The sequence below is a fragment of the Octopus bimaculoides genome, chromosome 4 (assembly GCF_046866305.1).
Source record: "Octopus bimaculoides isolate indiv1 chromosome 4, ASM4686630v1, whole genome shotgun sequence".
Lineage (NCBI taxonomy): Eukaryota > Metazoa > Mollusca > Cephalopoda > Octopoda > Octopodidae > Octopus > Octopus bimaculoides.
In genome coordinates, this window is record NC_142931.1 from 134450909 (window position 1) to 134471805 (window position 20897).

Sequence of the window (20897 nt, forward strand, 5' to 3'; positions counted from 1 at the left end):
CAAACAGAAGAAATTATAACTGTATTGAATTTATAATACAATATTAAATATTAAAAGAACTTTGTGGTTAAAATATTAATGATTCAGCACGAATGTTAAATGTAAAACAATCAATGAGGAAATGAAAGTTTTTTTTTTTTTTTTTCTATAATGACTTTTGCAGTTTATACATTGGGGGACAAAGTTTCACCACGTGAAAACATCCACACTTGTGACAACGGCAGTGGCGGCAGAGACGTTTACGACTCTGAATAAATTAATGGTTATAATGGTTGTAATGGTAATGGTTTCAGTATTTGAGTAACGACATACAGCAGTGTTGTCTGTATTTGTATAGTGATAACGGTGATGGTGTTTGTTTCGAGATATTGCTGATGACATTGAGGCTGGTTTGTGTACATGTACTAATTGATAATGGTGGTACTTGGAACAATAAAGAAGTGGTGATAATGATATACTCATATTTTCTGTACCAGTTTATTTGGTTAACGGAGAATATTGATTGTCTGAGGAGGATATATAGTTCTACCAGGAGATTAATTTCCTAGAAAGACTTCAGGGAAATTGCAATTTAAATTTATTTACATGTGGACAAAACAGAGAACACAACTGAAAGAAATTAAAAGAAAAAAAATGAGAAAAAAGAAAAAAAAACAAAACAAGTCACCACCTTTGTTTGAAAAGTTGGGGGCGCTGGGAAACCTCTCTAATGGCTATTGAGGCACGCCAGCATGCTTGCAGCGTTGCCACAGGTGATGGCGAGGTTGATGTGCTGGAACAGCCAAGCGCTCTCACGAGCCTCACCAGTTACATCTGCAAGGTGATTTGCCAGTTAGTGGTCTGACCCCACCAACCATCTCGAATGCCACAGGATGGAAAATGTAGTTGGCCAACAGATAGCAATATTTCAGGATCTTGTTCCGCTCAGCCACAGAAGCTGTGGATCTCGCCCTGACTGCAGCATCCAGGATGTGAGAAGAAGCAAAGGAGTCGCTAACTGTGACATCCCAGACAAGGCATCTGCCTTGCGACCAGGGACACATGGTGAAGCCTTCAGGTCTCTCCCCATTACATCTGGATGATACAGATGGTTCCAAGATGGAGTGGATGTTTGCTTGGGTCAAGCTCCTCTTGAGTATCAGGTTCAACTCCATATGATGCGTGAAGTGACCAGCATTCAGGCAACAAGAAAGACCATGGAGGCTTGTGGAGTTGGAGCCTGCCACAATGACAGATCAAACCTGTGCATATGTCAGCTCCCACTCTGAGGGCAATGGAGACACATAGTTCGTCCAAGCTGTTGCTTCCTCTTCATAAGATTTATCTCTTACCCATTCAATGTTTCATAGTCTGGAGCTGAGTACTTATTTTCAGGTACATTAAATCTAGAGGAGGTTATTCAATATATACATTCATTTTTAAGTAAATAGAATAAAGTCTGAAAGAGACTTGTTTGCTATTTCTAGCTGCTCAAACTACCTCATAGAGGTGTCCTTAATCATTCTATTTACATACATTTTTAGATGTTGGTGTCAGTTGAATATTTTGCATACTTGATAGCATATGTGATGGTTAGGGTTATTGGAAAAGTATCGACATGTTAAGTTGGGGTTATCAATTGTAACAGTGATGGATTGATTGAACGTGATAGATGAACAACATTTTTATAAGAAATATTTATTTACCGTTACATTCTATGTTGCCATACCACGACGGGTAGGCCAGTGTAATAGTATATAAAACATGCACGGTTAAGAATTTCGGCTTGTGTCTGTATGGACCTTTTTCATAGTAGTAATTATATATAGAGAGAGATGGTAGGGTTATAGAGAAAAGGAATTGCTAGCTCGTATGCCTGCTTGTGTCCATGGCTTCAGATGCCTAGTGGCCACCGTGCGACCAAGCTGTTGAGAGAGAGAGAGAGAGAGAGGAAGTTTGCTTGGAGTGTCCTGTTTTTATAGCTAGTGAGAACAAAGGATTCTATTCTAGATTTGATGGAGTAGAAGAGGTCAGAAAAGGGTCAAGTGGTGGAGACACCACTTCGAAAACCATTGTCCCACCGCTGGAAAAGTTCTGTGGCATAGTGGATCGAATCCACTTCATGCCTGCCAGATTCCTACACATATATATATGCATACACACTTATGTCTCTGCAAGTTTGTAGCATTGGATCAACTGAAAAGGGTCTAACACTAGGGATAGGTTATCTTATAATAACTCAATATTTTAAATGCAAATAACTCGAACTGGAACAAGTGCATAAATGACAGAAAGTGTTAAACAAATAACCAAGGTTATGTGTTCCATCATTATCTAAGACACCCTGAATAAAGAAATGAAAAATTGCCTTTAAAAGCAGGAAATGGCACCAATTGATTGATTTAAACGTTTTGTTTTGGATTTTTTTGTTTGAAAAAGCTGTGTGCTCTAAGCCTTGTAGAGCCACTTAAGACTGGTCAAGTTGATGTGAGTAGTATGCAGCTCAAATTTCTGTCAGTTGATGTTTGTAGTGGGGAATAATATTCTTTTCTACTCTAGCCACAAGGCCTGAAATTTTTTGGGAGGGGTCCAGTTGATTAGATCAACCTCAGTACGCAACTGGTACTTAATTTATCGACTCCAAAAGGATGACTGGCAAAGTTGACTTCAGTGGAATTTGAACTCAGAATGTAAAGACAGATGAAATACTGCTAAGCATTTCGCCCGGCATGCTAGCATTTCTTATTTCTTTATTGCCCACAAGGGGCTAAACATAGAGGGGACAAACAAGGACAGACAAACGGATTAAGTCGATTACATCGACTCCAGTGTGTAACTGGTACTTAATTTATCGACCCCGAAAGGATGAAAGGCAAAGTCAACCTCGGCAGAATTTGAACTCAGAACGTAGTGGCAGACGAAATACTGCTAAGCATTTCGCCCGGCATGCTAACGTTTCTGCCAGCTCGCCACCTTTAGTGGGGAATAATATTGCAAGTGGTCTATGAGCTTTTATGATTCATATTCTCTCTATAGATAGGGTATGACTCATAGTAGCTCATAGGAAATGATGAAGCCTAAGATTTGTAAAGAGTCTGAATGTTTTAACTGTTCATTACAAGTGAAAAAAAATGTGTTAATGTGTGTAATGTTTTGAAGTTGTTGGATTAGGTTGTCTCATGGACATTAATTATATTTGCTAAAGTAATGTATGCCTGATGGGAAATGGTAATCAAAAAATGAAAGAGCCTATTATTTCCAGAGGATTGTGAAATTAGATATAACATGTAGCAGGTCATTGAAGTATAAGAAACAACTAAACCCAGACTTGAAACAATTTGAATCAGAGAGACCCATCAGCAAATACTGAGATGACTGTACAGTTCTTGACCCAGTAATGTCATTTCTTCAAGAAGCTGCAACCAAGATGTATTTCCCCATACTAATCAGGAATCCCCATTTCTCATTAGGTTTGATAGGCCCACAATTTCATGTGTCTCTGTCAATAATATCATTGGAGATGAGTGGTCTTTGTCTTCTGTTAGAGAGTGGAAGTCTCCAAAATATAACCTCTGAAATAGCTTAGTGTTCAGTACAATAGCAATGGTCAGCAAAACCTATCCTACATTATGTAACATAAGCAGAGATGGGTGGAATATGTCTACAAATCACCTCTTTGGCTTTGTGCTAATACTATGAGATATTCTGAGCCTGCATGAGAAGCCTAATGTACATTCTACCAAGACAGTCTTGAAGGTATGTGAATGTGTGTGTGCACAATGAAAGTGGGATGGTTCATCTTTGTTCACTTAGTATTTGGGTTTATTTTTTGATTTGGTTGAATCTTGGTTGTTTTTTTTTTTTTGTTGGTCAGTTATTTTTAGTGTTTTGACAGAAAAAAGTCAATCTAAAATTGTTTTTTAACATAAGCATGCCAAAACAAGTCAAATGCTTACACAGAGCAAGTTTTACAGCCACATCAGCCAAACTGACCGGGTGAAACCAGGCTTAGCTGCTAGTCACCTATAAATGAAACTTTATCGGAAAATAGTCACTGAGCTGAAATTGTGTTGGGTTGCTAATAACCCTTAATAATTTGCTGGGAATTTAGTTTTTGTGTGCAACAACTAAGTCCCTCTTGTTTGTCTCCATTATAAGAAACAAGCTCTGACTGCCATACCATTCACCATATAACCAACCAATCAGAGTGGGCCCTGCTACCAAGAGACCGAATGTAAAACATGAGATACCCATTGTACTGGTATGAGACATCCAGTACAATGGATGTCTCATAAAGCAGTTTGTGGTTTGCTACAAGTGTAAGGTCAGCTGTTTCTTTCCCATGAGTCGTCTGAAATACAACCAACATGCCATTAATGAAGAACAACAGCAATGATAGATACCATTTAACTTTCTCAGAAGGAGCATTCAAATATGAAAAATGAATTTTCAAAACCTTCCAACTTATTTCATAATAAATTAAAATTCAAGCATTTATTTAAGAATCAACCATCCCTTACATATTTTAGAAAACTAAAATGTAAACGATTAAAAAATTTTTCATGTACATTTAACTCAAATTTCAATATTAAATAATCAAATCTTTTTTAGACAGATATTTTATATTTTACTTCAATCATTAGACTGTGGCCATACTGGGGCACCACCTTGAAGAATGAATTGACTCCAGAACTTATTTAGTTATTCGTTAAGCCTGGTACTTATTCTATCAGTTTATGGGAACATAAACAGGCCAACACCAGTTGTCAAGCAGTAATGGGGGACACAGACACAAAGAAACTTCTTTCAGTTTCTGTCTATCAAATCCACTCACAAGGCTTTGGTCAACCCGACACTATAGTAGAAGACATTTGCTCAAGGTACCATGCAGTGGGACTGGACCCAGAACCATGTGATTGGGAAGCAAACTTTTTACCACACAGCTACACCCACTCTTAATAAGTAAAAACATACATAATCTTTTAATGCATTTTATCTCAGTCATGGGAAACTTCTGCCAGTTCTTTATATAAAGGATGTTTGCACGACTTCTATACACCCTTCCTCTGACTATTGTGCACATGCAAATTGACATAACTATACATAGCTGCAGTATATATACACAGCTGTTGCAGTATGTAGACAATTGCAATACTTAAGTATTCATATGACTGTTTGTCAATAAGTCCTTCAAATATACTTTATGCAACTATGACATTCAAGTGTAAAGGATCACTTGAGAATTGAGATTGTTGTTGTTTAATCTCAAGTTAGCAAAGCTATAACTAAGGGTATTCTATCTGTGACCATCCTCTCTTTTTAGTTTATCACAGACTACAATGTCCTTTGTTTTCTTCAGACAACCGAGTGTGATTTGAGAGAGAATTGGCTGCTACTTCAAACAAGTCAAGCTATCCTATTGAATTTAGTTACCTGGTAACCTGGATATTTTTAAGATAAGAGATTAGTGTACAGACTGCAATTAAATGCAGTATAATAATAATAATAATAAAAAATCCTACCCACCTCAACCACAACAGTGAAATATTAGGCTTCAGTAAATCTAATAATTTCTCTATGTTTTGAAGTTAAACATACTAACTTTCCATGGCAAAAGGCTTCTATTGTCCAAATTCCTGAACCAGCAATGTATTTTAGGAAAACTATAAATACTTTTATTTTTGCAATTCAACATGATTTGTCCAAATTAAGTCATGCTTACATTATTCACTTGTTCCTGTATAAATTTAATACTAAGTTTGCTATTTTTTAGTTTGTGTAGCAGCTGTCTAGGCTTCTGTTCTTCACATGTTGCAGATTCTCAAAGTATCAACTTCCACCTTGAATACATTATATTGCAATATTGCACATTAAAATAAAGCTCCAGGTTGGCAGCAAAATGGATAGCCACAATACTTCAGACTTACCCTAAAGTATATGTATAATAAATGAAAGGATCACAACAACTGTGAAGTTTTCAGCTGACTTTAGTGGAGACTTACTATCACATTACTAAACACACACCAGATTTTCCATGCACATTTAAAACATAATTTATCAAATTATAGAGGCATGGGGAATGAAGAGAAAATAATATAAGAGCAAGAGGAAAAGAACAAAGTGAGAGAAAGAGAGGAGAGGTATGATATGTATTAGGTCATTAAAACAAGTGAAAATTGTTTAGATCTAGTGTATCTGGAGCCAGTCATAAAGGCAGACACCACCCATATTTTCCAGATTAGCTACAAGAGGATTTGCAGTATAATAAAATGTAACGCATCACTTTTACAGTACCCATGCTATCATACAATAATTAAATGTACGTATAATACCTATACAAAACTTGATTGACAAGATCACTGATTATTCAATTTCTTTGCTTAATAAACATCACAATAATGAAATAATTTATTAACCTATTTTTAATCATTTTAACTGGGGGGAGAAATACAATGCTGAAAACCTTTGAAAATCCACTTAGACTGTTGAGGTTGATATGACTGACGTTAAGTTTAAATTTCTATAGAAAATAGATGGAAGAGGGAATTTCAGTTCTGGATATAAACATTTAAAGTGTTTAGAGCAGGACCTGAGATGAAACACAGAAGGAATGAGGAGGAGCAGTTCAGAGAAACAGGAACTGTTGAAATAATGGTGGTAGAAGGGACACAGGAAAAACACTGTAAGATTATGTACTAATAGCTTTAGTGTGGCATTTGACAATTAGCTAGATATCCTTTTATTGGATATAGTGTGTAACAATTTTGGACAGGTGGACAATAATTCAGAAGTGGTGCATTTGTCTTATTTTCAATGCTTGATAAGAAGTGGGGCATTTAGCATTTAGCTATATGTGGTTACCAAGAGAAATCAGAAAATTGTGAGCATCTGCAAACTTTATGAAAGTTTTAGTCATGAGTTGTGTATGGATAGTGAGCAAGAGAATATAAGATTGTGAGGAAGATTCCAATCCAAAATATTAAGATGTGGTGAACCCTAAAAGTAGGAAAATGTTAGATTCTTATGCAAAACAGTTAAAATGTTTTGCTTTCCAAAGTTGACAATATCTCAAGTTGATTGCTTACTATTGGCTGGATGTGACACTACTGATAAAGGAAAAGAAAAGTCATTGAATAGAATTAGTCTATAAAATATATATACCAAGAGTCCACAAGGAACTCTGTGTAAAATGCGATCCCCTTACATCATGTACTTAGTGCAAGCAATATACATTCAAAAGACGCAATAGAATTTCTAGAAGTCTGGTAGAAAACCAGGACTCCAGTGATCACAGTGAAAGAATGGTAGCTTGAGTTACCTAGGACAGGAGAATACAAATATTGCAGTTGTTTCTTTGAGCCAGGCCCATAACTTTTCTTTGCTGACTGCAGGTTTCACTCCTCCAATGGTTGAAGGGCTTGCAGTAAAAAAAATGAACAGGAGACTTACAAATATCCAAATTTGCAAAACATCTTAATCCTTTAGTATTCAGATTCTTGAATTAATCATGCATTATCTTTTAGTTTCAAGATTTTGATGATGCAATTATTTTTAAAATGACATCATGGAATGGGTGTGAGAGGCCAGATCTAGTTAGTTTGAACATGAGTCAGAATATTTGGGTCAGTTTAAATGCAAAAGGGTTAATTCTTGCATAAATAGATTTTTTAAAAACACTACCATCTTCACACACACACATCAATACTATTGCTGCACACATTTTATACCCTAATACTTTTTTCAAATGTTATCACTGCACAGGAAATTTAGAGCAATATTTAACCAATTCAGGGAAACTAGGCAACAAGAATAAATCAGGCATCTCTAAATTTGTAATTCATTTGAAGTTGTTTTTGTTTTTGAAATGGATAAACTCACTTGGCAATGAACAAAGACATTTTAATCAAAGTTTTTTTTGTTTTTTTTTAGCCAAGAGTAAATTAACTTCTACTGTGGTTTACAAAAAAATGACAATAGCTTGACTACTCAGAACATATCTTAAAATTATTTATTCATAGGAGGGACAGTACCTTTTGTAGGCCCTTCCAAATCAGCAAGATCAATGCAGATTATGTTCCGTTTGAACTAATGTATAGAAACTGAGGTATAGAATAAAATATTTAGTATGAGGTAAGGTATGGTTGGGCGAGAACAGGATAAGATGAGAAGAGACAAATACATCATGCTGGTCTCGGTATAGGCAATATACAGCATGTTAGCTCTGAGGTGCAGTGGTTTTACAGTAGCGTTTGAGGGAAGAAACGACATATGTTAGCTGCGAGTTGCAACATGTTTGGTGATGGAGACTGTCCACTAGCTTTCGTTTATTTGGATGAAGTCTTAACATGTATCTGCGTGTATAACATCAGCACTATATCAGATTTGCAAACAATACTATATAGTTACGAGAACAGAAATTGATCGGGTACAGAATATTTTCCGACTTGGAAAAGAAAATCTAGTCTTAGGTATGTAGTATTTTCGATGTTATCCGTGACGTTGCGACTGGATGAGAAATTGAGGCTTAGCATTACGTAGTGACTCACCAGGTATAATGCTTCCCAATATATAGTTAGCATTTTGTGTTTTCACAGGAGATTAAATATTCAAAAGGAAAAGCTAACATATTTCAATAATTTATTAGATTTTGTTATACATTTATATAAAAAGCTTAGACTGAGCAAAACCCTTCCATATATGTTGGCATATTAGGAAAAGAAAGTAATCCTTTATTTTAAGTAGAGTAGGGTTTTTTTTTGTACAATAATCACCATTGAAATAAGCTTTTAGATTTTGCAAAATAAATAACATAGTATATATATATTTTCATTTAAAGTAATTGCAAAAATGTTTTGTAATAAATAGTTGAAACAAAACAGCTGAAAGTATAAAAACTTGGTAATGAATACAGATTTTAATTTTTGGATAAAATAACAGAATTTAAAACGCGTTTACAGTTTATATATTTGCAAAGAAACAGTATGACAGTATATTATATTGAAACAAAAATGATTAAAATTCTAATTGTGAATATATACGAAGGAGAAAAATAACGGAACAATTTTTTTTTCATTTTTGCAATCAACAAGGAAGCGAAATCTAAGGCACAATTCTGGTGATTATCTGTCTCTTTGAAAGAAACTTTCTCTAGACATGTGAACAGTCTTTCAGGCAGTTGTAAAAATATTTAAGAGGCGAAGAGACCTTAACACATTTGAGTTATTCGTATAATACAAAAATCTGACTTGTTTGAGTTTGTTACTTTAGTATACTAGATATGATGAGCAGACATTCTTGTAATAACTTCGACAATAAAGATCCAAAGATAACAGATTGTTGAAGCATATTTACTAGATTTTATCTCTCGAACTTCCAAAATGAACGAGGGCGTTAACAATTTAATTCATTCTTTCACAAAAAAAGTGAAACAATAATATAAATGGAACATTAATGCCGAAACTTCGAACAGGGAATACAAAGATTAAAATAGTTAATTCCACAAATTCAAGTTAAGGCAGACATAAAAGCAAATTTACTTTAAAACTATTTCCACTTCTTTTGCTTCGTTTTCTTTCCATCAAATATTGGTTTACGAAATATTTGGAGTTTACCATAAAGATTTCAATCGTGCAAACAGGTGATCATACGTATTCCAGCTTTCGCCACCCCATTTTTTTTTATGAGAGGGGTATCTGGAACTGTTATCTGAATGCGCGTCCTTCCAGCGGAATGAGAGTTGAGGGGAATTTGGCTGCTATGTCTTGTAAGTCAGCCACGTAAAGTTCCTCTCAAGTTATTAATAGAAAATATAAAGCCTGGCCGGCTGTCTTTCATTTTTCCTTATCTCCACCCCACCCTATTAGTCTAAGTAAAAGTGGTTTGTAATAAGTGGGTGTAATGTCAGTATAACCTAGTCGTATTCGACTAAACTTTTCATTTCAGTACGCAGCTAAAATTAGACGTAAACAATCAGCCTATATACGTTGCATGCTACATATTTAATCAATATCAGAATGCTTGTACGGTTAACCATTGAGAAACCAAAATTCAGGTAAACGGGTTAGACAGCAAGATTTTGCTAACAATTTCATAATTTAACACAATAAGTTGAAAACATTCATTTAGACGAAAATATAAGTAGCCAATACTAAAAGATTTGGCTAGACAAAAATAAATTAAGAAAAAAAAAAAAGGCAAGAAATAAGTTCAGTAACCTTAAAATGAAATAGTTTAGTGTTGATAGAGAAAGTTATAACTAGTTGTCATATTGATTAAATGGCTATAAAAATGGATTGATATTGGTGCAAGAGATTTACAGTCGCTAGTCACCTATTCATAACTGGTAATTCAGAAAGTGTAACAATGAAAGCAGCTGATACATGCATATTTAAATAGACTAGAAATTTAACTGAATAGCTTCTGAAAACTCCTAAACACAAAATACGGATAGAATTTATACTGAAGTTAAAAGAAGTTTTTAAACACTTCCTGAGTGTTAACGACTATTTAATAATGTTATTAAACAAGTTCCATTTCTTTTATATAGACAGAGAGAGGGAGTTGGAGAAAGAGTTTATTCATTTCAAACAAAACAAATCTATTTTGTGTTCCCAGTTATTTTGTAAAGTTACGCAAGCAAGCACCATACACACACACACACATACATACATATACACAAACATCCAACTAACCCTAATTTTTATCACGGCTGCTAAAGTTGCCGTATAGAGAAGAAATAAATGCAATTAAAAAATGCAAAAGAAAGTTATTTAATTATCTCCAGCAGCGGGACTCGTCTCGTCGGCAGATACAGTTTGAAACTTTATATTCCGTTTGCAAAGTCTCTCTACTAGAGTGGTGTTAGCAAAAGCAGAAGCTGGGGTGAAAACCCCTCCACTGTTAGGCATCCTCTGGTTTTCTTTTAGGATAACAATAGCTGCCTGAGTGACACAAATGGCGGTAGTAACATAAGCAGGCTCAGGTCCATTAATCTTCGTAATAATAGGTTTATTTGGCAAATCACTGTGGGTATCGGTTAATTCTTTCACCCGGCTTGGGTAACCATTGCCACAAAATTTAAGAGAAAATGAACATTTTTCTACTTCTTGTTTAGTTGGTCCGCCTTTTTTAACAATGCCGCCACTGAAAAAAGTCGGGAAAGCCATGAGCAACTTCCTTCCAAAGGAGAACCTTGATAGAAAACTTAGGCAGAGACCAGAAAAGAACATGAGGATAAAGAAGATAAGTGACTCATTGCAAAAGTAAAAGGCATACTGAGTTGGTCGTTTCGTCTCTTGATCTTGGAGAAATCTCTGGGAGCGATAAACGACAGACCTGTAGGCATCGGGCCAGACACTGCAATATTTGGAACTATCTTTATCGTAAAACAAACCACTTTTAGGCTTTACCACGTGTTGAAACTCAAAATTTTTCGTTGTAAATAAAGATTTTCTTATTGCTCCGAGTTCATTCCTGTGCTGAAACCCATATACTTGGCATTCAAATGTAGGCAGTCCTGTTCTCACTGGTCCATCGACAGAAAGATAAGCTTCTACGTTATTAAGATCACCATTAAATTGCTGTGAAGTATACATAATACCTATGTCAATAGGTAGGCAGCGGAAAGCACAGGAACCCACAATATATACATCATTTTCTCGAGCAGGACCGTTATATTGAAGTTGTACTTTTTCCAGAAACAAAGGTTCTCCAGAAACGTCAACATGATGTGTTTTACATTCGATACAGGCTTCTATAACTTTGGGGCCATAGTAAACAAAAGGGCCACAGCAGTTAATAAGGCACTTGGTTTTTGTACACATATCCAAAAGAGATTCATGGTTCAGGGAATCCGCAATTAAGATCTGTATGTCGGAATAATCCTGGCCAGTGGAACTTGTAACGTCTGACAGGACTGCTTCTAATTTTTCCATACTTCTTCCCGCAATTGCCCATTTGATGTTGTTTTCATTGGCAACCCGACTAAGTTCTTCAATAACAAATTTGCCAGTGAAACCACTCGCTCCAAAAATCACAATATCAAACTCCTTGTCGCTCGCTGCCATTTTCCTTTGTTCTCAGACACAAAATAACACAACAAATATATATAAATATCTGTTATTATATACTGGTTTAGCAACAGCCCTGCTGTGCCAGCTGTCTGTCACTATTAGCAGGTCGCGGATAAAGTCTACTGGACAAGCAGCCGCTAACGGTGTTTGTTTATATTTCAAGCTTCGGGTTAGATAACTCTTGTTTCACTGGTTCTGGTGGGAGGAGTGACATCGCTTGTTGAGTTCGTGTTAGAGTGGGAGGTAAAAGAATATAAGTAAAAGAGAGAGAGATAGATAGAATGTGAGCAACTCACGAGAGAGAAAGGAGAAGAAATTCTGACGGGGGGAGGGGTGTTAAAGAGTAAGGAAGTGTGAGAGAGAAAGAGTAAGGAATTGTGAGAGAGAAAGACGTAAGTTAATTTCTCTTAGATTTGTTTTCTCATAGTTGAAAAAGGTTGTAATTTGAACTCGACCATGATATAATAACAAATTAGAAATGGTATGAACCAGTATTTGAAATTGTAATTTTGCATTTTTAATAGAATATTTATAAGTGAGTCGTTTATTATTATTATTTTTTTTTTTTAGAACTTCTTTTCTCTCGTAACTTTTCCACTTGTTTCTCTTGCAAAGATTCCTCTAATGGGAATTTCAAATTTTATTTCACGAAAACTTTATTTGAAAAATATATGTTATCAAAAGTCTGTCCTGTAAAAATAAATAATTTTTTTAAAAAAGCTGCTAATATCCTAATATCTCTTCTCTAAGAAATGCAATTAGTATCTTCATTACATATTTTAGGTTCATTTGACTAGTCGGATGACTTTATACTTTTAGGGGAGGGGAATTGAAATATTTTAATAGGTTAAAGAATCGGATAAAAGCCTAAAGTATTCAGTTTCGGTGTTACACGTTTTGAGTTCGAATCCCAACAAAGTCAAATATGCATTTCGTCGTTCCAATCAATTAGTACTAACGTTGGGTTTATCTTAATGTTCCTGAAATTAGATTAGTAGGGATATTAACTGTATATAAACTGATGGCTTCCAACGGGAACTGAAACCTCTTTGAAGCTTATTATGCTTTCTAAGTATTTAAAAACTCAAAGAACATTTTAGAGAATGTTTTCTAATAGAAATCTTCATATTATCCTCGGAAGTATAACAGCAAAATATTACTCTGGGGAAACTAGTGATACATCCATAAAAATTTGATAAATTTTAAAAGTTTGTTACTGTTACGATTTAGTTTCTTCTCGAAGTTCTTTCACTAAATCGTATAACCTAAAACAAACTTTTCATCACATTTCCCTTCCCGTGCCCAGCACACGAATCACAAGACCACATTTCACAGTGTGTGTGATTGATATTGAATTGATACTACTTTATGACTGGCACCTATTGACTTAAGAGAGATGTTGGCAGAAGTTGAACTTAGAAGATAGGACAGAACTGAATACTATATTTAGTGTGGTACTTGACCCATTCAGCCTATTTTCTATACTTATATTTATCAGTCAATTGTCGAGCTGCAGAAACTTGGTTGAAAGTTCATTTTTCATCAACAAGGCATCAATGTCCTTGACAAATATACGTCACTCACAATTACAAAGTTTACCTTTCTGTAAATAAGTAACATGAACACGCAATTCAACTTGAAAAAAAAAAGAAAATAAAAAGGAAATTATCAAATAGCTATTACATTAGTTTATCTTCAACTCAAATCTTGTGGGCCTATAAAAAGTAAAAAAAAAACCCAAAACCATTTCGATCGTTCTTTCGTCAAAGCTTTTTGTGGTGGTTAATAATTGCATTACTGCGGTCAAAAGATGTAAGTTGAGTGAGATCTTTTAGTCATCAAATTTAGTTCTGTTAACATTTTGTAATGATAAGAACACACCCTTTTGTGTTTGCGAAATTGAGTATTCAGAATCAAATGTCTGAGATCAATTCCTGACTGAAATATTTATGTCTACTTGGCATTGTGGTTGTTATTAGATGCCCCTAAATACGTTATAGTCCGTTTTATTTTATAAATATTCCTTAAAAATTGAGATTTGAATTTAATAGTTACATATATAGCACGTTTTTGTATGACACAAATATAATATAAAACCACATTAAAATACAAATCCAAAAGCGACGAAAACACAAACATGAGCGAAAAGAGAAAAAGAAATTATGAAAAAATTGTCCTAGGTCAAAGATTAGTAATGATTAAAGATCGAAATGTTTATAAATAGATATTGTAAATATATATTCTAAAAAGATTAACAGAATTAAGGGTCAAGCTAAAGTGTTTTTGCAACAAAAGGTGCAATAGGTGTACCACAACATGTGGTAAACGAATATGTAAAAAATTAAAAAAATGCGCGCTGGTAAATGGGGTACGGGGAAGAGGATTCGGAAAATTCACATCGGGAATGTTCCGAGTCCTCTCACCACTTCTCCGTCCGTCGGCGAATTTTTTTTTCTTCATATTCGTTTACTACACATTATTTTACACCTAGTACACTATATTTTTTTTCCAATTTTTGTGACGGGGGTTGGGCGGGGTGCGGACTCGGATAATTCACACGATCCAGTAACCTCCACTTCGACATCCGGTCACCAAAAGGAAATAAAATATAGTGTGAATTTTCTGAGTCCTCTCCCCCGCCACCCCCACATTTTTTTACCAGCGCACATTTTTTCTATATTCGTTTACTACATGTTGTTTTACACCTATTACACTTTTTTTTTCATTTTTGTGACCGGGTGTCGAAGTGGGGTTACTGGATTGTGCGAATTCTCCGAGTCCCCCCCCCCCCGTCACAAAAGTTGAAAAAAAAAAATAGTGAACTAGGTGTAAAATAATGTGTAGTAAACGAATATGAAGAAAAAGAAATTCGCCGACGGACGGGGAAGTGGTGAGAGGACTCGGAACATTCCCGATGTGAATTTTCCGAGCCCTCTCCCCCCCCCCCCGTTTTCCAGCGCGCATTTTTTTTTCATATTCGTTTACTACATGTTGTACACCTATTGCACTACTTTTTTTTTTCTCAACTCAAACACTTTACTTTGACCGAATTAAGTACGAGTACCTTTTATGTATGAGAACAAAAAAGCCATAAAACTTTATGTACCATGCAGTTAATGTTATAAAGAATTGTTTATTATTGTTTTCATTTTGTTGTTTTACAATTATTCTTCCAGTCGATTGGAGCAAATGTTTTTATGACTGGATGCCCACCTACACCACTCAACTTGCGTCTTGATGGAACCTGTTGTCACAAAGGCAAACAGAGTTATGTACCTTAGGTTGGGTATAATTATTAAATGTCGATATTATTGGTGAATATTACTGTTAATTGTAGTAATTTTAATTTACTGGTAAAATCACTATAACTATGTTGTCAGCTGTTCAGTACCTTGACCTTACAACAATTGTGTTTCATGTAACAATACTACATTGTCAAGAGACAGAAATTACATTCAATTTCGTTATGGGAGAGAGAAGCACACAAATATCTCAACAACTTGTGTTTCAGTTCCTGAAGCTGTTGGAGCCCTGTATAATTCACGGGTCATTCATTAACTTGGAATATTGAGTTCAAATTTTGCTATGAATGTTACCTAAAAAAGAATTAATTCTTTCAGTTTGGTGTGTCCTATGAAGATGAAATATTTACTTGACACTTAGGCACTTGTATGAAAACCTAATGGATTACAAGACTAAAAGCAAAGAAGTAACCATCTGATTTAATATCTCTTTGTTTGGATAATGTGTAGCGATTTAATATATATCATTTATTGCAGATCTTGATAAAAAAAAAACAACAACTTGTAAATGATTAATTCTTTTTAAACTTACTTTATCTTATAATATCACTGCATCAACCAGTCTATCAGATCTTGTTATACACTGCTGGTCACAATGTGCTTTCTCACATTGTTGTAGCTTTTGAATGACACTATCCACTACCTAGGTGAACAGGCCAACATTCCCCTCCAACAGAATGCCAGTCCATCATGGGGTTACAGCTGAGTGGACTGGAACAACATGAAATGAAATTTTTTGCCCAGAAACACAACACGTCACTTGTCTGGGAATCAAATCACAATCTACGGCAACCCTAAAAACTAAGGTGTCACCTTCATATCTTGTAATATCTAACATTAAAAACATGTGACCTAGTAATAATTTATTTGCTGATTTTTATTTTTTCAGTTTTAAACACCTTATAACTCAATACCAGTGTTTTCCAACATATTTTCTCCCAGGTCCCACTATACCTTTCCAAAAAAATGTATGCCCTACCAGTTGTTGGAAGAAAAAGCAACTTTATTTTTAATATCTTATCATAATTATTCAACATGAAAGAATCTACCAATAACTCTTTTATTAAGTACTGAGTATAAAAAATAATACATTATTGACTAAGAAAAAGAAAGTGAATCACTTTAATGAGCATCTTGTGCCTAACAACTATGGCACCATGCTCCATCACAATTTTCCCCACCGGTGGGGCATGCCCCACATTGAGAATCACTGCTCTATACAAAGTGTAGAGTCACTTTAATGAGCATCTTGTGCCTGACAGCTACAGCACCATGCCCCGTTTTCCTCCTACAAACACACACAGACATACACACCTGCACACGGACATCCTTAAAAAGCTATGGGAATTGTCTCTCAGGGCATCCAGTTGTAGAAACCATACCAAATCAAACTGGAGTCTGGTGTAGCCCCTCAGCTTGCAAGCCCCGGTCAAAACGTCCAACCCATGCCAGCATGGACAACATACGTTAAATGGTGATGATGATGATGATGATGATGATGATGATGATGAGTATCTTTAAACAAAACATTATTGAAATAAGAAAAATTCAATGCTTACCTTTTCGATGGAATAAACTCACTGCAATATTTTCTATCTTTTGTCTTTTACTCATTTCAGTCATTATACTGCAGCCATGTTGAGCACCATCTTGAAGGACCGACTCAAACAAATTCACCCAAGTACTTATTTTTAAAACTTGGTACTTATCCTATCACTCTCTTTTACCAAAGTGCTAAGTTGCTGGGGCATAAACAAACCAACATCAATTGTCAAGTGGAGGTGGGACAAACATCACACCAAAAGAAAGATACACATACCTATATGTATATATATATGTATCATCATCATCATCATCATCGTCGTTTAACGTCCGCTTTCCATGCTAGCATGGGTTGGACGATTTGACTGAGGACTGGTGAAACCGGATGGCAACACCAGGCTCCAATCTAATTTGGCAGAGTTTCTACAGTTGGATGCCCTTCCTAACGCCAACCACTCAGAGAGTGTAGTGGGTGCTTTTACGTGTCACCCGCACGAAAACGGCCACGCTCGAAATGGTGTCTTTTATGTGCCACCCGCACAAGCCAGTCCAGGGGCACTGGCAACGATCTCACTCGAAAATCCTACGGGAGCCAGTCAGGCGGTACTGGCAACGGCCACGCTCAAAATGGTGCATCTCATGTGCCACCCGCACAAGAGCCAGTCCAGGGGCACTGGCAACGATCTTACTTGGCTTGCCGGGTCTTCTCACGCACAGCACACCTCATGTATGTATATGTATATATATATATATATATATATATATATACACACACACCCACATAATATATATGCATACACACATATATAAGAAGCCTATTGTATGTGTGTGTGTGTATATATATATATATATATATATATATATCTCAGGGTTGCGAAAGATTTAGAAATTCATTTTGCTACCAGTGGTCTAGCGAGAAGAAAAAAAACTAGTCAATAGACTATATATTATTCATATAAATACATACAGTGTACATTTAAACACATAAGAGAGATGTCCACAATAGGACCCGCTAGAAGGAGCAGTCAAACTCCAAACCACAATTAGGGATATATTTTTTATTTTTTATTTTTTATTTTTCATTCCCTTTCAAACTGTTTAAGCAATCTTCTCAACCACACTGCTACACCCACACCTGTGATGCATAATAGATGAACTCATTAGTGGTAAACTTAATCTGTCTTTTAGTTTACCACAACCACCTGATTCTTCAATGGCTTTAGTAGAATCAAATTCTGTTGCAAACATTTGACCCCAGGGTTCTGGTTTATGAATAATGCAGTATTTTGATGTATTGCTTCTTCTTTTTCCTCCAACAGTCTTAGAGGCCTCCCAAGAGTCATGACCATAGCCATTTCTTCTGTGACTAAGCCATCAAAAATAAAACTATAGTCATATAGCATCAGATGGTACCATCACATTTCAATCAAAGAACTGCATGCGCATACACATTAGCCTGCAGCCTCCTACCTCATAGCTATCTATCGCATGTTCTGGTACAGACATGTGCTCTATTTCCTGCTAGATCATCCTACCATGGCTTTACTCTCATTCAATGCAGCAGTTGCAGGCTGGAAGAGATCTCTTGGCAGGCCCTGCACCAGATGGCTGGACATCATTAAGGAAGATCTCCAGAGGCTTGACACAGCCTTGGAGGACGCACAGGGGCTGGCACGGGAATGCCAGCAATGGAGAGCACTGCTGAGCCTAGTCAACTCTGTACATGATGACGTCTCTGGGACCACTAACCTGGGATGACCCCAGCCCTATGAAGCAAGCAGTCATATGGCATACAGAATGACTTAAACAACTGGTTCCAGTTACTTTCTAGAGAAGTATCCACTATCATAAACACTTGGATATTTAATTTGAGGGCATGACTGACTGAGTGTATAGGATACAAGACAAGTGTTAGGAGCTTAGTAGGCCATATCCTTGTCACTAAGTATTACTTTGTGTCCATGCTCATAACATTTAACTTCCAAATGATTCATTGTAACTAACTGTGAATAGGTATCACAAGATAAGCAAAACTTGCCACTCTGAACAGAGTCAGCATCCATAAATTGGATAAGTAGTTTGTTATCTTCTAACCTGAGTTTCACTCCTTCTGTGAGTAACAGCTTGGAAAGAAATGTATTCTAGCAGGCTTATTGCCCAAAGTATATGTTACATAAAGCCTTTGCTGTAAGGAAATTTATTTACAGTCACCACTATTTAACAAATATTGCACAGAAAAAATTTCTTAAACATTTTCTACAAATTTCCTAGGCACATTGTAAATGAACTGATTTGTAAACATTCTAAAGTTTGAAGTGTGTGTGTGTGAAAGAGAGAGACAGACAGATGGACAGAGAAATGCCAAATGTTTAATACTTATATATATATATATACACACACACACACACATGCACAAATATATATACATAATAATCATGTGATCACATAACCAGCCAGACTATCAAATGTTATTACACATTGCTGATTACAATGCGCTTTGCATTGTTTTAGCCATCGAATGATACCACCCTGCTGGTTAGGTGAGTAGGCCAACATTCCCTCTTGATCAAAAGGGGACTGGAGTTACATGAAATGAAGTGTTTTGCCAGTCCTCAGTCAAATCGTCCAACCCATGCTAGCATGGAAAGTGGACGTTAAACAATGATGATGATGATGATGATATATACATATATATACGATGGGCTTCTTTCAGTTTCCATCTACCAAATCCACTTACAAGTGGCTGGCCTGAGGCTTTAGTAGAAGACAATTGCCCAAGGTGCCATGCGGTGGGACTGAACCCAGAACCATGTGGTTGGGAAGCAAGCTTCTTACCACACAGCCATGCCTAGAAAAAAAATGAATGTAAATTTTGTTGTGAAAATGACAATGACAATAAGTTGATTTGAATTAAACTCTTATCAGAATGGAAGTAAAAATATACACATTGGAAGTGAGAGTTGTAACTATCCATATTAGAAAGGAATTGGAAAATATCCTTGATAGAAGGAACTGTGAGGATATCCATGTCAAAAGTAGGAATGGAAATATTCTTGTCAGAAAATAAATAAGTTATAAAAGTGTCAGTTTACCATATAAAGTCATTGGTATGTTGTCCTATAAATAGGTGCCATGGGAGGTATGGCTCATTACTATGTAATTAACAAAGGAATGTATTGTTGTTATGTTGTGTTATTTAACCCTAGGTCATTCCTGATTGAGTTAGCCAATCTAACATTACCTGCTGTCTTTTTCCAGACATGTTATGTTAGATTACATTACTCCATGTGCCTGATAGCTCACCCTTCAAGAAATAACAACCAAATCTCCTCAGATTACATCCTGCAATTTTAAAAAGGAAGGATATATTGGACACAGGCCATCATTACAATCCAGCTTGGCAATCTATATGCAACACTTGATAGAAATACAGCCTCATTTTTTCCAAATCGCGTTCTTCCATCTTAAAAAAAGGAGATTTTGAAGAAGTGTAGTAGATACATTTGTGCCTTTTAAAAAAAATGAAAAAATACATGGAATAAAATGGTTGGGTGTGATTTAGAAGAAATTTGGCTGCTATTTTTAGCAGATATTTTGTTGACCTGTAAAGACGTTGGTTGTTGTTGTGTGACACTAAATAAGCTTTGATTGCGCAGAAATACTTCTAATGCAAGGCGACAAGCTGGCAGAAACATTAGCATGCTGGGCAAAATGCTTAACTGTATTTCGTCTGCCGCTACGTTCTGAGTTCAAATTCCACTGAGGTCGACTTTGCCTTTCATCCTTTCAGGGTCAATAAATTAAGTACCAGTTGCATACTGGGGTCACTCTAATCGACTGGCCCCCTCCCCCAAAATTTCGGGCCTTGTGCCTAGAGTAGAAAAGAAATACTTCTAATGCATTCTGCCTTCTTTAAGATTGTTGTGATTTGAGGAATATTTGGCTGCTATTTCTAGCAGGCTGGGTGACCACACCAAAGCTGCCTTTGTTGGCTCATGATGAT

At 35.9% G+C, this 20897-nt stretch overlaps 2 protein-coding genes across 13 annotated transcripts in view; one reads left to right on the forward strand and one right to left on the reverse strand.

Moving 5' to 3' along the window:
• Window positions 1-8226: 8226 nt before the first annotated feature.
• LOC149136262 (histone-lysine N-methyltransferase SETMAR-like) overlaps window positions 8227-20897 on the forward strand; it is a 28870-nt gene continuing 16199 nt past the window's right edge. For 2 of the 12 annotated variants that reach the window (XM_089351505.1, XM_089351512.1), the window contains exon 1: window positions 12310-12442. The gene's annotated coding sequence lies outside the window, so the exon portion shown is untranslated. Of the gene's footprint in view, window positions 8448-12309; window positions 12586-15226; window positions 15332-16971; window positions 17054-20897 lie in introns of those variants that run through there. The other 10 variants (XM_089351504.1, XM_089351511.1, XM_089351508.1 and 7 more) reach the window with 9 other exon arrangements.
• LOC106878846 (saccharopine dehydrogenase-like oxidoreductase) lies at window positions 8600-12304 on the reverse strand. The gene has a single exon (XM_014928187.3). It carries the CDS (start codon window positions 12042-12044, stop codon window positions 10749-10751), a length of 1296 nt encoding a protein of 431 aa, XP_014783673.1. The 5' UTR covers window positions 12045-12304; the 3' UTR covers window positions 8600-10748.